The sequence below is a fragment of the Lampetra planeri genome, chromosome 6, assembly GCF_965212315.1.
Source record: "Lampetra planeri chromosome 6, kcLamPlan1.2.h2, whole genome shotgun sequence".
NCBI classification, from domain to species: Eukaryota; Metazoa; Chordata; class Hyperoartia; order Petromyzontiformes; family Petromyzontidae; genus Lampetra; species Lampetra planeri.
This window is the reverse complement of record NC_136112.1, coordinates 12,735,560-12,756,223: the sequence shown is the minus strand read 5'-3', so window position 1 is coordinate 12,756,223 and position 20,664 is coordinate 12,735,560. Positions and strand designations below refer to the sequence as shown.

Sequence of the window (20,664 nt, the reverse complement as noted above, 5' to 3'; positions counted from 1 at the left end):
ACAAGTGCTTGCAAATGCATTCGCTTCCCAACCTCGCATCACAGACGCCACAAAGGCCATTAAAGCGACTAAACCCCGATTTTCATTTGCTCCACGACCCACGTCCTCGTCGCAATGTGATTCCAAAGCGTGCTCCTCTAACCGTGCTTCTTTGCGTAACTCGTCAGCTTTTTGTTCCACGTTCTTTGTCCATGTTTTCCGATCTGTATATTTCATGGCACTTAACTGTGGCAAGACGTAAACTAAAATTCAAACATCAATAATAATAATAAAAAAGTAAAAAAAAGGGCAATCAAGAGCTGATAAGTTAAATCCAGGTTCACGTGCAAACAGCAAAATTGGCAAGTTAAACCACAAGTTGTCATTCAATACACAGCAGACAAACCCAGATTAACATGCAGGCAGTGGCGAATAAGTTAAGCCCAGGCCAACACGCAGTACGCAGTTGATAAGGTAAACCCCCAAGTTAAAACTGTCAAGCTAAAACCCAGCTTAACGTGCAGGAAGTCGATACGTGAAACCTTGGTCAATATGCGGTCTGAAGCTGATAAATTAAATCCAGATTAACATGAGCACTGGCAGAGCCAATGATCCGATCGAAATCCCTAATTTATATCGGATAATTGGGGTTTATTCGTGATAAATCGGCATTTTGCGACCCCCACTGCCACTGTGTAGCATATTATTATGTGCCAGGGACTCTATGATATGATAGGACAATAGTCTGAGTCCATAATTAGCAATAAGTAACGGCAAAGCAGTTATAAGTGACTCACAGAATTGTGCGCAGTTGCGTATACAGGACACGACTTCCCTGAAGGCATCAACACCTTCAGCGAGCGCGATGCCGATCACACAGCGTGGTTCGAATAAGACCCTCGATCGATGGCTGCGCCATCGACGCACACGCGTCGAATAAAAAGCAATGGGCAAGTCCTTACTTACTAACAACTCCTCTATCATTTTTCATTGCTGGAGGGGTTGCCCCCCCCCCCTACCTGAAGATCCTGGCTCCGCCATTGAACATGAGAAATTAAACCAGGTTAAGACACATGCAATGGCTGATAAGTGAAATCCTGGTTAACATGCATTTTTTGGCTGATAAATTAAAACCAAGTTAAGAAGAATACCAAACTGACAAGTTAAACCCAGCTCGACGTGCAGAAGGTGGCTAATAATTACTATATTATTTAGGTCTTTCAGTAAAGTCACGTAGATAGGTTCAAAGACGTCGCCCTCGTCATGGACGTCGCCCTCCGATCCCTATATTGACATGCTAATTTATCACATTGACATGCTAATTTATCACATTAACATCACTAGCCCCGCCCACATCGTGTATGACCCTTGGGCTACACCCATTTTAAACCTTTAAAACAGTCTGCCTCAGCAGCTTTCCCCCTCTTTTTTTCTTCCTGATGACGAACGCTTGTGTTGCGATCGAAACGTCGTGGTTTTTTGTTATTTTCTTTTAACCTATCTACGTGACTTTACAGAAAGACCCATAAAGAATATGAATTCCTGCAGCCACGAAAGCTTTAAGTCAAGATTTGGCTGATAATTATTTAATCCAGGTGAGCGTCATTTAAATCCAAATAAACGTGATAAATGAAAGCAAGTTAAGAAACATGCGATGGCCGAACGGTTACATCCCAGTTAACATGCAGGCAATGGCTGATAAAATAACCCGTATTAGCACAATTTGAGTCCAGAACAATATGATAAATGTACCCGGGTCAAGATACATGCGATGGCTGATAAGTTAATCCCAGGTTTACATGCATTATGCTGCCGACAAGTTAACAAGATTCGCAATTATTAAATACAGAATAACATAAATTAAACTCGCGTTAAGACACATGCGATGGCCGTAAAGTTTGACCCAATGTTGGCACGCAGGCAACGGCTAAATTGAACCCAGGTGAACACGGCAACTTAACCGATGGATGAGGTCCAAGCAAAGCAGCGCGCGTGAGTAGGCACGTAACGTCCAAGTTGTCCCGTGTGTGAACAAAGCCTTTAGCCCACACACGCAGTTGGAGGATTTTCAATGAAAGAGAAACAAAAATGTGATATTCCAATTGCCTGGCATACCGGTGAATGCGTTCACCTGTGGATGCCATAAAGGTGCGAGCGAGTGCTTGCGAGTCGTGTGTGAACGCCAGAGCCGTTACGTGTAGATGCCCGCACGCTTTAAACACGCACGCGTTAATGCGTGCATGTGAATGAAGGAATGAGCAAGCGAACGTGTACGTGCGTGTCCACCAGTGGTATCGGTGCATTGACGTGTGCGTATGAGCGTGTGTAACTGTGAGCATATGTAGGTGTGCAAATATCAGTTTACGTATACGAGGGATGGTCAAGGAGCAAAGGTCACCTGCTGCACACACGTGCGTGATACAGACCATGTGTGTGTGTGTGTACGTAAAGGCCTTCATAGGTGCTCGTTAACAGCACTTACCCCAAAATATGTTAAGGCTATGCGGGGGATCTTTGTTCTTGTATTGTACGGATTGTGCCTGAATGTACGTTGTGTAACGGATGTGGACCAGGGTTCAGATCTTCTAAGGTCTGGGGCGTCTGAAAATCTAATCCTCGGGAAACTAAACTACCTCTGGCACTATGCACCAACCAACACTGCCCATCCATATGCTTACCGAGGTGCATCGTTAATCCTTCAAGGGGCCAACCCATATTGCACAAACGCCACGCTAATTTGTCCAACGTTATAATTACCTAAGTGTTTTCTCTGTGCCTATCGGACAAATCTGGAAAATGCTCAGAGCTGGGAATAATTAAGTGCAACATTCATTATACCATGACATTTTGTGTGTGTGTGCAGGTTTAATAACGAGCGTCTTGCCTCGAATTTGTGAGTTTAGTGGTGGCAACTCCCAGTGTGTAAAACACGGCAGTTAGCAGCCTCCTCAACCCAGTAGCCATCTCTGGTCCCATTGTTTTTAGACTCTCATAGGGTCATAGGAAATCAATGTGTTTTTGGTCTCAAGTGACACGTGTGTTACAAAGACATGCAGATGGTGACCATTTCATATTTCCCAAAAAAATCGAACCCATATTATTTACAAACATAGCGTGCATTAGTATACCATATTTTTTCTTTTTACAATTTTTTTTGTTACAAAAATATGCAGTCTTTTTTATTTTAATATTCACATCATCTTAGCCCACACAGCTCTTAAAACGCAGTATTATGACGAGCCATGAAACAAATCATGGCAGTTTCTCCTACTTCCCAGTCAATGCCCAATATAACCATCGACCCTTCACTGTGCCAGCAGGTGATACAAGACCATGATACACTCTAGAAATGTCAGGATAACCGTTGACACCAGTTGTCACTAGAGGCCGACCGAAACTGACTTTCTGGTTTCGGCCGAAACCGAAAGTAAACCGAAAGTATAAAATTGACTTTCGGCCGAAACCGAAACAATGCCGAAGGAGAACATTTGCCAACATTCGGCGCCGAAACCGAATTTCGGTCCGCCTCTAATTGTCACCAACGACGGTGGTAGCATCACCATTTTCCTCGTTCAAACAAAACTCGTTGCCCAAACTCGGCAAATGTCACAGTCGATCCCTCTCGTGGGCAACTTGAGATCGCAACTTCCAATCAGATGACAGCATTGGGTTTGTCACACGACAACACGAGGTTGTGTTGCGCCTTGTCGACCAATCGTTGTCTGTCATTGGTTCACTCTGTGACACTGCCCTATCATCACAAACGCGTCGCCGGTGGCGATCGCCAGCGACGGGTGGCGGATGACGACCGTCGTGGTGTCATGGTCCCAAGCGGTGGTGGGGGTGGGGTGGGTGGTGGTGGTGGGCGGGTAGTTCGTGGCTCCAGGTTGAGGAGAGGACAAAGTCTGCCTCGGGTTGACCAGTCTCAGGTCGTCTCGCACGCAGCTGGATTCAACGAGACACTGGAATGCGCCGACACAGTGCCGGATGATCCTCGTAGCAATAGTAGCTACTACAAATGTGTAGTAGCTACGGGCCCCGCACTTTAAAGGACCCCGCGCTAAATGCTTTCAAGCTATCAATTCCGGTTCAATGATTCTGCACTTGCTCTATTACTATAGTATTATACCGCCTTCCACTTTGACAAGCGACTGGGTGTTTAAGGTTAGCGATTTGTCGTATTATTCGGCTGTATAGCAAATGAAAAAAAATCTATTATTTTACTATGCAAGTTACAAATGTATGTGTTTAATATTTACGTGTTTTTTTAATTTAGTGCCCCTTTATAACACGTGCTACAGGCCCCGCACTCGCTTAATCCGGCACTGCGCCGGCAGCGGCTCCGTTCGCATCGCCCCCCCCTCGGGAAGCCTGGTCTGGTGGGGCCCAGGACTCGTGCGACATCGTCCATTCCACGTTGACAATTTGTGGCTTCCATCATCGATTCATGCCACCTGCGCGCATTGTAACCGGGAGACTGGGGGACGGGGGGAACAGAAGTGGCCAAATGTTGACCCCTCAAAGCTGGAACTCAGCGACTGGCACGGCCCATTGTCTCCCAAGACGACTTCCCAGCGCCCCAGAGTAAACATTGCTCCCTCCCATGCGAGTCTCGTCATCTGAGGGCTCTTCTGCCCCAGTCAATTCACTACCCCGACCCCCCCCCCGTAGTCAATTCACCTCTCACTCCAGTGGTGTCGTTTGAACGGAGCTCGTGTTGTTTTTCTCTTCATTTGTGTCGCCTCTCCCGGTCACATGCAATGTTCACGTCACGCAATACACTTAACAGGTGTGCACGAGCTTAAATATGGTTGTTTGTAATTCGTATACGTGATATCGTCATATAGGTTATGCATAGAGTATAACAATATGTTTTCCCCTTTATTACAGTGCATTTCGTATTTTAAAAAGTAGCAGCATTTTTTTCCCCGTTTGTTTACAAATCAGTGGCGTGAGCGTCAATGCGGGCGATCCGCTCTGCGTACCCTGCCTCGGGCGTGCGCGATCTCGCTCGTTCGAGCCAGCGATCCCTAAACCCCCCCCACCCCCCATGAATCTAACCCTAACCCCACCACCCCGACCAACACGAATTAAACACGGCCTTTTGCCAGAGAAGAACATTGAGCCGGCTTTCATTCTTTGATAATGGCCCTTTCTGCAGAGCCATCAACAATGAATTCCACGTAAACCGTTGCAAATAAATGTAAGTTCGTATGTTGAACTTCTTTCGCACCGTACGTTGCCAACCGTGCTAATCGGAGATGGAGGGAGAAGGACAACAGACTGAACACAACACAAAAAAAAGTTGCTTCCTCGTGTGATTGTGCCAACCCAGATGATTTTGCCAAACTATTTCATGCTATTTATTGTTTCGTTCTCTCTCTATCTCAATTGTATGTACAGGACTGGAAATCTAAATTCGCAAGGCAGATTAAGGGTTATTTACTTAATTTTTAAACGGCCAAGGTAGACTCACTTAGTCAGAATTGTCTTTCGTGCAGAGGTGGGCATATTAAATTCAAATAAACAAAATTTGCTCTCGCAGTGTATTGTAATGTAGAATTAGCAATTTGCATTGCGGCATGTAATTTAGATACAAATCACCAATTACTTTGAGGTGGGCAATTTAGATAGCAATTACAAATGTAGTGAAATTGCGTATTAAATGACATGCAATTCGGATAATGGCCATCCCTGCCTGCTTATTCTGTGAATTTCTGATTCTAGCGGGTTTTCTGTGCGTGTCTGGAGTGTCCAGAGAAAACCCCACACAAACATCGCACACGCAAGCCTTTCACAAGTCAATTCACCGTAAATTACGATCTAATTATTTATCCAGGAAAGCCATACTTTTTCGTAAGGGTCTTGCTTATAAAATATATTTAAATTTTAAAATGTTTGTAGCTAATTAATGATGTCGTTGTTATACAAGTGGCGGGAAACCGGGGCACCATTGGAATGCCCACGTGTGCGAGGGGGCAACACTCTATCCCCGTACAGACGGAAATAGATGACGATTATTCCACTTCTTCTTGGTTCTTTCGGTAAAGTCACGTAGAAGGGAAATAATAAAATAATAAAAAATAAAACATAATAAAATCATTATCACGTTTCGGCCACAACGCAGCTTAAATATACGCTGCCAAGCCTGGTGGTGTTCATTCAGATGCTGTCTTTCCGACAGACCTGTTCTTCACCTGAGGACGGCTGCTTGCGTTGTGGCCGAAACGTCGTGAGAATTATTTTATTATGTTTTATTTTTATTATTTTATTATTTCCCTTCTACGTGACTTTACCGAAAGAACCAAGAAGATGAATCCCTGCAGTCACGAAAGCTTTAAATCGAGATTATTCCACTTGTTTTGCTGCCTTCTCCTGGCGACCCAGGGCATGGCACCATTGAGGCCCACGTGAAGGGAGTTTCACAACAACGGTGCAGTGACCCGCCAACCCTCACGGCCTGCACAGTACAGGATCACAGGTCACGTGCATAGCCACCACGACCACCCAGCTGCTTCCTGCCCTCTTATAAGCACCAACTCACAAACTGAACACATCAGTATCATCATTATCACCATCGTGGCTCTCGACTCTTAGTGACCCACCAATGCCACCTCCAAACCGCCGGATTGCAGGTGTGCATCAGTGCTTCCACCGCACCTGGCAGGTGATCTGGGTTAGCGCAGTCCAGCAACATCAATCGACGGTTCTCAAGCATTCTAAGCAAGCTCTGTTTTGCTGCCTTAATATCGATTAAGTGCTTTGAAAGCGATTAAATTGGACGAGACGATACATTCTGAGACTAACGTTACACTTTGGCGTCAGCAACAGAAGATAGGTACTGGGTGTACCGCAGAGGCGGCATGCTCTCATTACGCGTAAACAGTTTAGAAACATAATATCATTGTCGTCATAATCATCATCATCGTCATCATCATCGTCGTCGTCTTTGTCGAAATCTTCAATATGCCAAGTAAAGTATTGCCCTGGAGACGTTTGGCCCCAACAGAGCTTTTCTCAATGTTTATCACAGATGTGTATTTTTCCAGCAAGTGGGAAAAATCGCTTAAACTCAACATTACATTTGGGTTGGTGTGAACAATATTAATGCATTTGTATTTGCTCGGGAAGCATAATCGAATCCCAACACCACTTCTCAGGCGAGTCCTTCGTGGAATGTTTATCTAATTCCGTTTGTGTGACTGTTCGTTGCTTGTCACAGGAAACTGAATTGCCGGGAGAAAACCCGGGCGTACGAGGGAAAAACACTCAAACTTTGTTCAGAAAAGTCAGCGACCGACTTGCTGTACTGCCTCATGCAGGCATCTGCGTGTTCCATGCACGTGATGTTAGCATGATCTGCAAGCTCTAAGCCTGATCGTTACACGATGGTAATGAAACCGGAACGCAGTAAATGGACCATGGGCCTGTGCTAAGTGGCGGCAAGAAGGCAGTTTAGAAAACACCATTGTTGTTCTGTACTTCTATGCTCAAGCATCTATGCTCCCTGCCTACATCCTCCTGCACTGCCCAGTGCGATGAAGTATGGTCACGTCACTCCCACGAGATGCGCGGCCTTCATGCAGCGGTGGATTTGGTTGGTTGACAAATACAAATGAACAGGATGTGTGTTACGAAACTGTTTTGGTGACAACCCCACGTGGCAGGGTATACAGAGAGAGTGTCCATGACTCGATCGATCACTCAAACGAAGACTGCTGAACATTTGCATACTCGATTTAAAGCTTCCATGACTGCAGGGATTCATCTTCTTGGTTCTTTCGGTAAAGTCACGTAGAAGGGAAATAATAAAATAGTAAAGGTCTGTCGAAAAGATGCTGCTTGCGTTGTGGCCGAAACGTCGTGATAATTATTTAATTATGTTTTATTTTTTATTATTTTATTACGTCCCTTCTACGTGACTTTACCGAAATAACCAAGAAGATTTGCATACTCGTCACGTGTTGGTGATCGTAAATGCCGTTTCATTGGGGCCTGTTTTGCCAGTATCAAAGTTTTACCCGTTCTGGCAATGAAACAGGTGTAAAGATGTTCGAAAACCAAACAGACAGTTTAACACTTAGGCTTTCGCGACCAATATCATCCATAATCGGCGTTTTTTGTTTTGTTGGGTAAATCTGCATTAACCACACGTACTTGTGGTGAACATGCCAACAAATATGCTCTGAAAACACATGCCTTGTCCTTAAATCTGGTTGGCCGACACCAAAGATAGCCTTCTGTATGAACATTTTTGTTTGCATGTTCACCACAAATACGTGTGTTTAATTCCGACGTGATTCCTTGCAAAATATTTATATTTGTTACTCTTTGGTTCTTTCGGTAAAGTCACGTGGGTAGAGTATGGATTCCTGCAGTCACGAAAGCTTCAAATCAAGTTTATATTTGGTGTTTGAACATCTTAACACCTGTTTTGATTGCCAGAAAGGGTAAAACACATTCTCATTTTTAATTAATGCCGTACCTCTCTTGCTGGTGGAAATCAGTACCTCTGTAAATCTTGGCCAAACGTTGACCATGGTTAAGTGCTGTAGAATTCATCAACGTTGCCCACATTCACGGCAAAGGTAAAGAACTCTAAATCAAGGGCAAAGTTACTACATACACGGATGGGTCCTCTGGTTCACATTTCAGTTGAGATGTTTGAGCCATGTGGTGGTTTCCTGCTCAATTTAGCAAGGGTTCGTTCTCCATTCGTAGCCCTTAGCCAGTGGCGGTGGAAATTCCACAATCCTGCGATGGGGGGCCAAATGTATCCACAGGTCAACCACCGTTGATTCCCCACAAATTAGTATTCATTTTATAAACACCCCAGAGGGATGATTACTCTATCAATCCCTGACCGGGATTTGAACCCACAACCTTCTAAATGGCAAGCCACGCACTCTACCATTGCGCCACCCAACGGGATCTGGGAACCATGCAATAGGCATCTACTGGGCAATTATTTTAAATGATCAAGTCTGAGGGCATTCACTACCCTTCCGCTTTACATGAGGCTGGGACGTGCACATGCACACACTAAAGGCAAGGGAAACTTGCGTAAGATAATATTATCCCGGTGTAATTTCGTGAGCAATTGTTGCTCGCCGATTGTGCTAAACATTTTTGGGATTCTAAATTGTTTAAATTCTCAACCAAGTGTCTGGTCACGGCTGTGGCCCAAGGAACTGTGTGGAACACCGAGTTTCACCATTATTTACATTCGTACGCGAAAGCAGGAATGTTACTTTTTAGCGGCCTTGGCACCCGACTTCAAAGGTGGACTTGTGCTTTTTTGTAAAAAAAAATCTAAACAAAATTTCCACGCAAAACTTTACCAATGTGCGTATTTGTTTCTTTACTTGCTCAAGTAACACGTCTGCAAGGTACATTTTTATAAGCGTGGTTAGTCGTATGACGTTAGATATGTAATGCCTTGAAAGGGATTCCCAGAGTTAATGATCGGCGCAGAGCAAATAACGGATAATTTAATGTTGGGACCTGTGCAGTCAGCAAAGGGGAAGGCTATTTCTGATAATCGAGTCTACCCAATTGGCCAATCAACTGATTACATTGTGATTGCTACTATGAACCGATTCACAATAAATATTCTACATACTGTAGAAAACGTGAATGTTTCTGTGTACCCTGTGTATACGAGTACAAATGTCCTTGTGCGTGTCCTATATACATACAGAAAGTGGACGTCTCGTGGTTCAAACACTGCACACGACTCCAGCTACCCAGGCCTGGCTATTGGCAATAATGCACAACGCCAGCGGCAATCGGTTACTGGGCATTGCCTGGGCTTCACCTAGATCAACTCAGCTATAAATGAGGACCTGGGCAGAAACAGTGGATAGATGTGCATGATTCTGGCCACAGCTATCCTTTGTGCACTGTGCCTGTATTTTTTTTTTTTAGGTGCTCACGAACGGAACTTTGCTCTGACAAGTCAATAAGACCTTGAAAAATGTACTGCCCATGGTTGCCGTAATATAAATGTAGTGTGTAAATGAATGAGAATTTTTTTTGACGAGTCAGTGAATTTATACGAATGTGAGTGTTAATGTCAGTATCGAAACAATGCATGGCAATTACGAAATGTGACCTTCTACGTCAGGGGTCGGCAACCTACGGCTCCGGAGCCGCATGCGGCTCTTTACGGGCTGCTTCTTGACGATATGTACGTATGTACATAGATGCATTGCGGCTCTTGAAATACTGAATTTTGTACCGAATTGGAAAGAAATGGCTCTTCTTGTTGTTTTGGTTGCCGACCCCTGTTCTACGTAATACGTGGGTTTCAACTTGGCAGCCACGTCGGGCTGCTCGTTTAACCGAGAACCATCAGCAAGCTGTCGAATCACAAACCAATGGCACTCAAGCTGCGAGACATTCAAGGGCATAGGGGCTGTACTTTTTTTTACACGTTTCTTGGCCCCATAATTTGTGTTGTGCGGGATTGCGGCTCAATTGTGTGACCAGTAGTGAATTACACGAATACAGTGCACAGTGCTGCAGAGGGTTGTACAGGGGAAAACAAAATCGATTGTTGTGTTTGGACTTCTATGCTCCCATACACCGTGCTCACCACCGTGACCAACCCGCAGTGACCACCGACATGATCCAGGAGCGGGTTCACAGAGGGCTGTCCATGCAGTGTGTGTGTGTGTATAGGACAGCGTTGTCATGTGCGAGCTGTATGTATATTGTAATTTTGAAACCAATGTGCATGCTCCCTTGTATGACCTTTATGGTTGACCTTTTTTAAAGGTGGTGGGGGGGGGGGAATGTGGGTGGGGGGAGGGATCAGTAATCCAGGCGAGGTGGAAGAGCAGGGAGGGAAAATACGTGTTATCTTGTGTCTACACGGTCATCATCATCGTCACGTCGTTGTCAGTGTGCCATCTATCGGGCCAGAGGTGGCAGAGCCATAAACTCATGACAAGCCCCACTACCCTTTTTGTCAGGAGCACCACGTGCGTGCTTCGGTCCTGACTACTAAACGTTGAAGCACGCAATCCGTGCCAAACGTAAAGGGCAATATTCACACTACCGCAGGCAGCGGTCGCCCTCCGTTGAGGGAGCGCCATTTAACCACTGACCTCCCATGCTGGGAAAGAAGTGAGGTTACCCACACACTGCCCCGCTGCAGTCAATGCATGGAGTTAATCTGAACGAAGTGAAAACATATCAACAGACACCCACGAGCCATGAGCAAAACAACCAACCGAAACATGACAATCGCGATTTGTAGATATTCTGAGTGCGTGTGTGATGTTACGTGACGGCACTTCACCAGGGCTTTGAAAGTTGCAGTCCCACGATCAGTCTCTTTCGTGGTTAACGACTTAATTCGCAAATTAAGTTGTTTATGGTCACATGTACTGCATGGAAATGATTGAAAGCCAAACTATGGTGGAGTATGAGGACCGGGGTGGTAAAAGCTCCTCTGTAAACTGCAATAAATTGTAACCGGTGATACTCATACATCGGCAAGTGTAAATTCATTTGCGAGCAATGGCGATGGAGACTTTAAAAACAAAAATTAAGCGCTGTTGAGATTCTACCAAAGAAGCAGGATCTAGCATGCGAAAACCATGAAGTTTGCTGGTAATGGGATGAGAATGAAAACTTTAAAGTTTTTAAAGATCATGGAATAGTTTTTGTATTCGAGTTATTAAAGCGCAAATGAGGCCTTGACTTATCTTTCAAATTCTCAAGTAAAAAAGCACTGATGAATGTGGGCTGGCACACTTGCACACAATGGAGTGTTTACAAACGTCCCCAAGGAACATCTGTCCGTATACACAGCTCCGTCCGTTGAAATCATGTGATCGCAGATGAAGTGTCTTCCACAAGCTTGTGCACAATAACGGCCGCGGCCTGTTTTCAACGTCACGGTTAAAGCGAATGTGGAAAGGCGGCCATCTTGTTGCAGACAGCGTAAATGTGGCATCGAAATGAATAAGGGACCAACGGGGACGTTAAGAGTCCTGTTGAACACAATGATACACGACTGACAAGTCGCAGCATTAAATTAACTCAAAAACAGCAACCTTAAATTCGCGCTAACAACATGATCGTTCACACGTCGGTGGGCTGGCACTTATGTTCATAGCTGTTGGCCACGTACGTGTGTGTGTGCGTGTTGTCGCCTTTGCTCACGGAGTGGCAGCTCACGGAGCCGGGCGTGTGCACCGGTGTGCTTGGCGCGCTCTTCTTCAGCGACTCATTCGAGGGGTAATTAACTGCGGAGTTTTTCGGCGACTGCGCCACGTTGGAGTGCGAGTCGTCAACGTCGGTCTCGCGGTGGTAGAAGTAGTTGAAGTTGGACACGATGACGGGCACGGGCAGCGCGATGGTGAGCACGCCGGCGATGGCGCACAGCGACCCCACCACCTTGCCGCCCACCGTCACGGGCACCGTGTCGCCGTAGCCAACCGTCGTCATGGTGACCACGGCCCACCAGAACGCGTGCGGGATGCTCGTGAAGTACGTCGTGGGCTCGTCCACCTCGGCGAAGTAGGCGGCGCTCGAGAAGAGGATGACGCCGATGAAGAGGAAGAAGATGAGCAGCCCCAGCTCACGCATGCTCGCCTTGAGCGTCTGGCCCAGGATCTGGAGGCCTTTGGAATGGCGAGACAGCTTGAAGATCCGGAAGACGCGCACCAGGCGGATGACGCGCAGGATGGCGAGCGACATGGTCTGCTGACCGTTGCCCTGCTGCTCGGCCAGCTCCATTCCGAGCGTGATGAAGTACGGCATGATGGCCACCACGTCAATGCTGTTCATGATGTTGCGGAAGAATGCGGGTTTGCTCGGGCTGGCCAAAAACCGTGCTAAGAGCTCAAAGGAAAACCACACGATGCATACCGTCTCTACGAGGAAAAATGGGTCAGCTGCGAAGCTGGCCTTTGGTACACTTTCCATAGTGCTATTGGTCTCTAACTCATCGTCACCGTCCTGCCGAAACTGTGGCAGCGTTTCCAGACAGAAGATGATAATCGAGACCAAGATCACGACAACGGAGACAATCGCAACTACGCGAGCCGCACTTGAGCTCTCAGGGTACTCGAAGAGCAGCCAGACCTGGCGTTTTAGCTCCGACTCGGGCAGCGGCCTCTCCTCCTCGCGGATGTAGCCCTCATCCTCGCGGAAGCGCTGGATCGTCTCCTCGCCCAGCTCGAAGAAGCGGATCTCCTCGGAGAACAGGTCGAAGGGGATGTTGGCGGGCCTGCGCAGCCGCCCGCCCGACTGGTAGTAGTAGAGGATGGCGTCGAAGCTGGGCCGGTTGCGGTCGAAGAAGTACTCGTTGCGCAGGGGGTCGAAGTGCTGGGCGCGTCGCGCGGGGTCGCCCAGCAGGGTGTCGGGGAACTGGGCGAGGGTCCGCGCGCACGTCTCGAACTTCATGCCGGCCACGTTGATGACCACGCGCTCGTTGCCATCTCCAAGCTGAGCGCGCTGCGCGTAGTTGCCGTGCGTCTGGCTGTAGATCGCCGTCGTGCTGCCGTGCACGGCCGTCCCGTCGTTGCCGCCAGCGACCGTCATAGCAGGAAAGGGGGCGGGGGGGCGGGTTGGAGCCTAAGTCTGGAGAGTTGGTTGAGCAGGGAGGGAGGGAGGGACGGAGGGGAAGGGGAGGGGTCGGATTTGGAAGCAGTCGGTACACGTACATTGTGTCGGCGAATCGTTGACAAGGACGGCACGGCGGCGACGTCAGCAGCAATAACAGCAAGGGCAACGACTGCAGCAATGTCAACAGCAGCACATGCACCAACATCAGCCAATGGAAACAACAGCAGCGGTGGCAACACTGCGCACCTCCGATTAGCACGGTTGCTGCTACGTACGACGCGAAAGAAGTTCAACATACATGCATACATACAACACAAATAAAGCAAAAGCAAGGACCACCACCACCGCCATGTCAGAATACAAAATCATATGTTGCATTAAAACAAACATCAGCGGTGATGCACATGGCCATGACAAAATAGGGAGCAGTGGAGTACATGCTCCCCCAAAGTTGAGATGCAATGCAACCTCAAATAATAGCTTTCAAGGGCTTCCTTTATGTGAATTTATATTATATCGCATGATGCACAATTGGTAAGTTTGAGACAATTTCAGAAACAAAATTCAGAGATTGTATTTGTACATTCCTGGTAAACATTGAACATTAGTCAACGTTTGCATGTTTTTTTTATGGGTTATTGCAAACTTTACGATAATTTGGAAAAAATGTAATTGTTTGGCATATGTTTACACCTCAAATGAAAGCTCCATTGCCTTTGCTATGGACACATGTGGATTTCCAGCCCCTGAATTAGGACTAGGAGAGACTTTATTTGGCACATTCATTGAGCATATCAATGTTTAATTGAGCATGTAAGCATTTACAATAGTTACAATGGTAACTAGGCTGTCTAAATCATCTACACCACGAATAAAATTTGCACAAGCATAATTTTCTGATTGCCGATTTTTTTATTTAAATTTGACCAGGTAAAATTTTACCAGGTAAAGCCCATTGAGCTATATGGCTATTTTTCAAGAAGTGGCCTGGCCACAAATAATTGTTCAACGAAGTGGCTCTTCACGTGGAAATTTATAACAGCCAAATACTCAAAACGTGTGTTTTTAAATGTGGAGTGAAAAACCAGAGTACCCGGAGAAAAATCCACCCGACCACGGGGAGAGGGAATACGCAAACTCCACATATACAGGCGTCTGGGTCGGGAACAAAACCACGACCTCCTGCATACCAGGTGAGGGGATTTAACATCTTGTTTAAAAACATCTTCGAAAATTCTATATGTTGAGTTTTCATAAAAAGTGGGAAACCCAGTAAACCTTTGGCGCAACGTCCGCACCAGCGTCTACTGGGAAAGGTTATCTTCAACAATTCCGAGGCTTTTTTGAGACTGGGGCCCCCAGTGGCCATTTCCCTTCTCCCCGCTCAACAATTTCAAAATAGACGCCACCCACCTGGTGATGTCGCCACAGCAACAACTGCAACATCAAAACACAAGTGGGCAGCAAATAAGAGGCGAGTTAGTTAACACAACAAAAACAACGTGCATTCGTGCATTTTGTGAAGTACAATTCCCTAGGACAAAATTATCTGGTACAGGGTGATCCACTTATAGACACCCCACTCAAATAATAGGGAGACCTCGCATTGAAAATTTTAAACTCAAAGTCTCTACAGGAGTACAGTCTTAAATCTTTCAACTTCTCCTGAGTCTCTGTCTCTCGGGTCTCACTCGCACTGTGCTCAGAGGAAGGGCCATTACCCCAAAACGTCGCCCAATGTTTTTTTCCCTTTTCAAGGCCACAGTGTTCTTAAACTATACAATTTTTTTTATTTTACCAGGTAAGGCCCACTGAGCTATATAGCTCTTTTTCAGAAGTGACCTGGCCACAAATGATAGCTCAACAAAGTGGCTTATCATGTAGAGATGTATTGCAGCCAAATACTCGAAACGCATGTTTAGAAATGTGAAGGAGAAATCCGGAGGGCATGGAGAGAAATCCACGCGACCAAAAGGGAGAACATGCAAACTCCAAATGTACAGGCGTCAGGGTCGGGATTGAACCCACAACTTCCTGTATACCAGGCGAGGTAGTTACCATCTCGCCACCATGGTGCCCTCAACACATCCGTTATTGATAAATGTGTTTAAAAAAAATTCTGTGCTAATGTACCACTGCCAATGCTGCTTCACGAAACAAATTAGCTTACTCCTGATAATGGTTACGTAACATAGCCCGTGTGATGTTCTTTCAGCATGGAACCATGTGGTAATCTGCAGTCATTAAGTCATATCAGTGGGGTATCTATAAGTGGATACAAGTGTGTGTGTATAAACATATAAATATGCGTGTCCTGTAGAGTATGAAGGGCAGCCAAAACGTACAAATATATATTTTGAAATGCTGAACTTGGACCCATTGTTATTCCTTACAGTATGAACACATTATAGGTGTTAGACTTGGGCACCTTAACAAGATGTAAATAAGGAAATAACTCACGTTTTGTCAACTCGCAGTTTGAGTTCAGTGGCTGTTTCCTTGGCGTTGCATTTGAGCCACCAGCACCTAGAGACATGCACGGCAGCATTTGAAATAAAAAAAAAATGCCTCCTGCTAACACAAGGTCTGTAGTCGTGAATACTAAATTATCACTAATCAAGACGTTTATTGAGCTCCATATGCGAGGTATTTGAGTTCGTAACTGAATATATTTACCCAAAGCCTCAAAACTTGTTTTTAACGTCAGCCCTGCATTTGAATGTTTGTACAGCCCTTTGTATATCCACCGCTGGGTGGATAAAGGCCTCGGTCTAGTTGTGTCTGTCATGAGGTGGTTGTTAAACCATACTTCACCACGTTGTTAAGCACGGGTTTGGTGAAGGAAAACCCCGTGGCTGTGAGTTGAAAGTAAACTGCCCTAACCACTGCACCACCGCACCCATCTGGTATGTGTGACCAATTCCTAAATGAGTATTTTGCATGTGGGAGGACACCAAAGTGCTGAGAGAACTCCCCTATAAACGATGGGGATACCACTCGTGACTGCAAGGATCAATACTCTTTGGTTTTTTCGGTTAAGTCATGTAGGTAAAAAATATAAAATAAATTAAAATTAATTTGATCTGTTTTCATTTTAATTTATTTTATATTTTTTACCTACGTGACTTAACCGAAAAAACCAAAGAGTATAACACTCAATATTGGCGCACGCAGATCGGATACTCATTTTGTGTACCGCCATCTCCTACCCACTTTACGCCCCCGCCGGCTGTCAGTCTGCTCACGATGACCTTTGTCTGATCTACCAAACCCACCTCGAGAAGGGATGCCTTTGCCAGAACAACCGTCCAATTGTAACACAGCACAGTGAGCGGCGCACAGACGTGTGGGATGAACTTAGTAAAAGCACGTGGGAATTAATTATTTCTTCGTAAAAAAAAGACTAGGATCTGTTTCGCCGTGGAAACATAAAACAACAAGTCGGGTCCAGCAGCCGGGGATTTCTGGACCAAACCGATTGTGGTTTTCTGAGTTTTATCATCACCTCTTAGGTTTTTTCGGTAAAGTCACGTAGGTAAAAAATAATAGAAATAAAATAATAATAAATAAAAATAAATCAATTAAATCACAGTGATTTAATTTATTTATTTCATTTATTATTACATTTATTTTATTTCTATTTATTTTTTACCTACGTGACTTTACCGAAAAAACCTAAGAGTATGAATCCTTGCAGTCACGAACGCTTCAAATCTAGAATTTATCATCACCGTTGACGACGAAAAATACTGTTCAAGCACTATTCCATCTGAAGGGACAATTCAACACGAAAAAAAATGTGTGCAGCCCAAAGCTAAATTATCTACGCACACACACAAATAAGTGAATTAAACACCAAAACATGTCAGCATCCCAGCATCCTCCGCATGCCAATATGCACAACAACCTCGTGATGGCCACCAGCTCAAATAAGCTTACGCAGTGCATTTTCATTTATTTAGGCAGCAGAAGGATAACAAGGCAACTATGAATCGCTTTCATACCAATTGGGCCTCATCAGCACAGCATAGCCATTATCGTCAACTTTTGCCGTATTTCTTTTCTGGCTGCTGGAACTGCCTTCTCGGTGACAGCTTGCATTTGTTTTTGTTGCTGCCCTCAGGATGTGCTGAATTTGTCACCACAGAGACCGCTCCCTTGGCCACGTACACCAGCCGTAGGCCCCATTGTTTCCTCCCAGAAGTACTCCATCAGGCCTTGGCCAAAAAAAGACAAAGATCCCCCGTATAGCCTTGAGCAGACTGTTGGGGTAAGTGTTGTTAGCGAGCACCTATGAAGGCCGGCACGGCACACAAGGGAGTGGATGGCCAACACCACGCACGGCCACCTTTATCTCCCCAGTGGTGACGTTTACACACCACACCAGGTCCTCATTCCTGGCTGAGTCGACCTAGGCGAAACCCATGACCGGTTTCGATCTCACTGGTCTTGGCCGTGAGCGGGGAATCAAACTCGGGTCGCCGGGTTCGTAGCATAGCACGACAACCCGCTACACTGCTGCTCCCCACGAACATCCCAAAGTAATATCCTCATGAATAAGTCTTGAGACTCAGCAATGGCATCATATTTGCTGCTATGTTTTTATTCGTACGGTATGTCGAGCCCCCTGTCAACCCACTGCTGGATGAAGGCCTCCCACAAACCACATCGGGCCTCGGGGCTTATGTCACTTTACTTCACGCTTGTCAGAGCATGGGTTGGTGCAGGGGATATTGGGTGGCGGGAGAGGTCCAGTTCGGATGTCACTCGCCACCGATGTTGGCCCTGTCCAGGAATAATACTCAGCTCGCTGAGTGTTCAATAGGGTGGTCCAGATGTCAGGTGACCCCCAATTAACTGGCCCCTAAGATTTCCCCCCTCCCTTTGCATATTCAATTTATGTTTAAATAAAGCTTACTTGAACAATATGTTTTTTTAGAAAATTAAATGGGGGGTCACAAGACATCTGGACCACCCTGCACTGTACATGTCGACTGCAACCGAGTGACTGATGTAGATTCCAAAAGATGTTCTAGAGGCCAGAAAGCTTACATTTTACACAAAAACAATGGAGTATACGATTATAACTTACAACATCTGAAAACCATAAACTTACCCATTCGGCAAGGTCAACCTAAAGTTATAAACTGCTTTGTCTCGCGCTAAACACTTACAAATATACGATCCCTATCATCTGTGAACAAAAGTAATTTGCCTCATGTGGAGTGAGATGCTAAAATATGGTCAAGCTCGAAACCAATTACAGCCCATGGTTGATAAAACAACAACAACAACAACCACGTAGTGTATATTACGTGATTTAATTAATTTTCCTTTTTTACCTACGTGACTTTACCGAAAAAACCAGTCACGAAAACCTCAAATCTAGAATTAGTGTATATTGTTGAAATTAACATACTTTATTTAAAAGTAAACGCAGCAAACATTGTCATAACCTATGTTTAAATGCCATCTCCCTTGGACGCACGTACACGTAGCCGACACGTCTGCAAAACTGCACAATTTCTTGAAGGCTCAACCACAGGACACGTGCCGAGCTTGGCAGTCCCTCCCTCCAGCAGCCCCACCCACTTTCAATAGCCACATCCACTCAGCAACTATGCCGGCCACCATTGTGAACAGGCCCTCTCTCAATGGAACTTGCCTCCAGCCCCTTGGCTCCGCCTACTCCTGCCAACCCCGCCCACTACTCGGGTAGCCCCCACCCATTGCACATACTAATCACATACGAGTCAAGCATTAAGCCAGCGAAATAATAATCTTTCGCAAATGCTTTAGGGAACAGGAATTATAAAACTGTGACAGTCCTGGTCAAGCAGCGATGTTTAGTAACCTTTTTACATGTCTGCGACTGTGTTTGGACATTCAGTTGATCGTGAGCTTGGCCTTCTACTCAGTAGTGATCTATCATATGCTGTAGTGACCTACCTTGTGACACAAAATAATGATTCGCGTTGTCGTGGAGAACATAAATAACAATATAAACAAGCAATGTCTTCTTCATACATCTGTCTCTACACATAAAAAAAAAACATCAAAGTATTTCTTACACAACCCATCAGCTGCTCGGTCTTCTGGGAGTTCATAATTTCAGTAGCACTGATTTCAAGTCAAGCAAACTCTGGACCGGTTTAGACATACCGCGTCTCATAAGCAGACTCAGGATTGTTTGAACCAATGCTGGTGAGCTGCCGATCTTACAGCCAAGTACCCCCTCTTTACCGTACGTAGCATGTTGGTGCATGTAACATGTTGGTGCATGTAACATGTTGGTGCATGTAACATGTTGCTGCATGTAACATGTTGGTACATGTAACATGTTGGTGCATGGCGTTGCATTGATCTCTGATGGGAATGAGACCAGATTAAGGACAGAAGGTCGCCTCATAATTCAACTGAATACCGTTCAGGCGGCAGGACTGATAGAACGCAACTTCACTTAAAGCATAGCTTTATTTCGGAGTGCTAGACAAACACTACCCTTTCTTAGTTTAAATGTGAAATGTTTTTTGTTATGCTCTACTCCACATCACATTTAATTTCTCTGACTTCTCTGCCACAATAATATTGAGCAGTTAAGTTCCTTTGATTGAGGTGGTGGTGATTGGGCCCAGGGATGCTCTGCTGGGTGGACAGGGCCTTGTTCTCACACAAGCCTACCTTTACCACAATGCAACATGCCATCACGTGTTATAATTTTACTATTGATATAAATAACGTTGTTTTATACTCTTTGATTATTCAAGGGTTTGACTTGTACTCAATAACTATTAAGTAACTATTCATATGCCTCTTTTTAGAAAAGGTAAGCAGAAGTGTTGTTATTATATACATTATTTTTAGGTCACAATGTTATTGCCAAATTTATTGGGGATTTGTTTACCAGCTATGTCATTACCTATGACATTCAAATTATAATACATATTTCCCTAACTTTGTCCACAACAAAACTCTAACCTTAAGCCTAGTAGATTACTGGAGTTGTTCGTGAGCACCTATGAAGATCAACGCCATGCACAATGCGGTGGTGTGGCCAGCACCATGCCCGACAACCCTTGCTTCCAGTGTTGATGTCAACACACT

The 20,664-nt window shown here is 45.3% G+C and overlaps 1 protein-coding gene across 1 annotated transcript; it reads right to left on the bottom strand.

Moving 5' to 3' along the window:
- Positions 1-10,959: 10,959 nt before the first annotated feature.
- On the bottom strand, positions 10,960-13,536 carry LOC144719677 (potassium voltage-gated channel subfamily A member 3-like). The gene has a single exon (XM_078595811.1). It carries the CDS (start codon positions 13,534-13,536, stop codon positions 12,073-12,075), a length of 1,464 nt encoding a protein of 487 aa, XP_078451937.1. The 3' UTR covers positions 10,960-12,072.
- Positions 13,537-20,664: the final 7,128 nt, after the last annotated feature.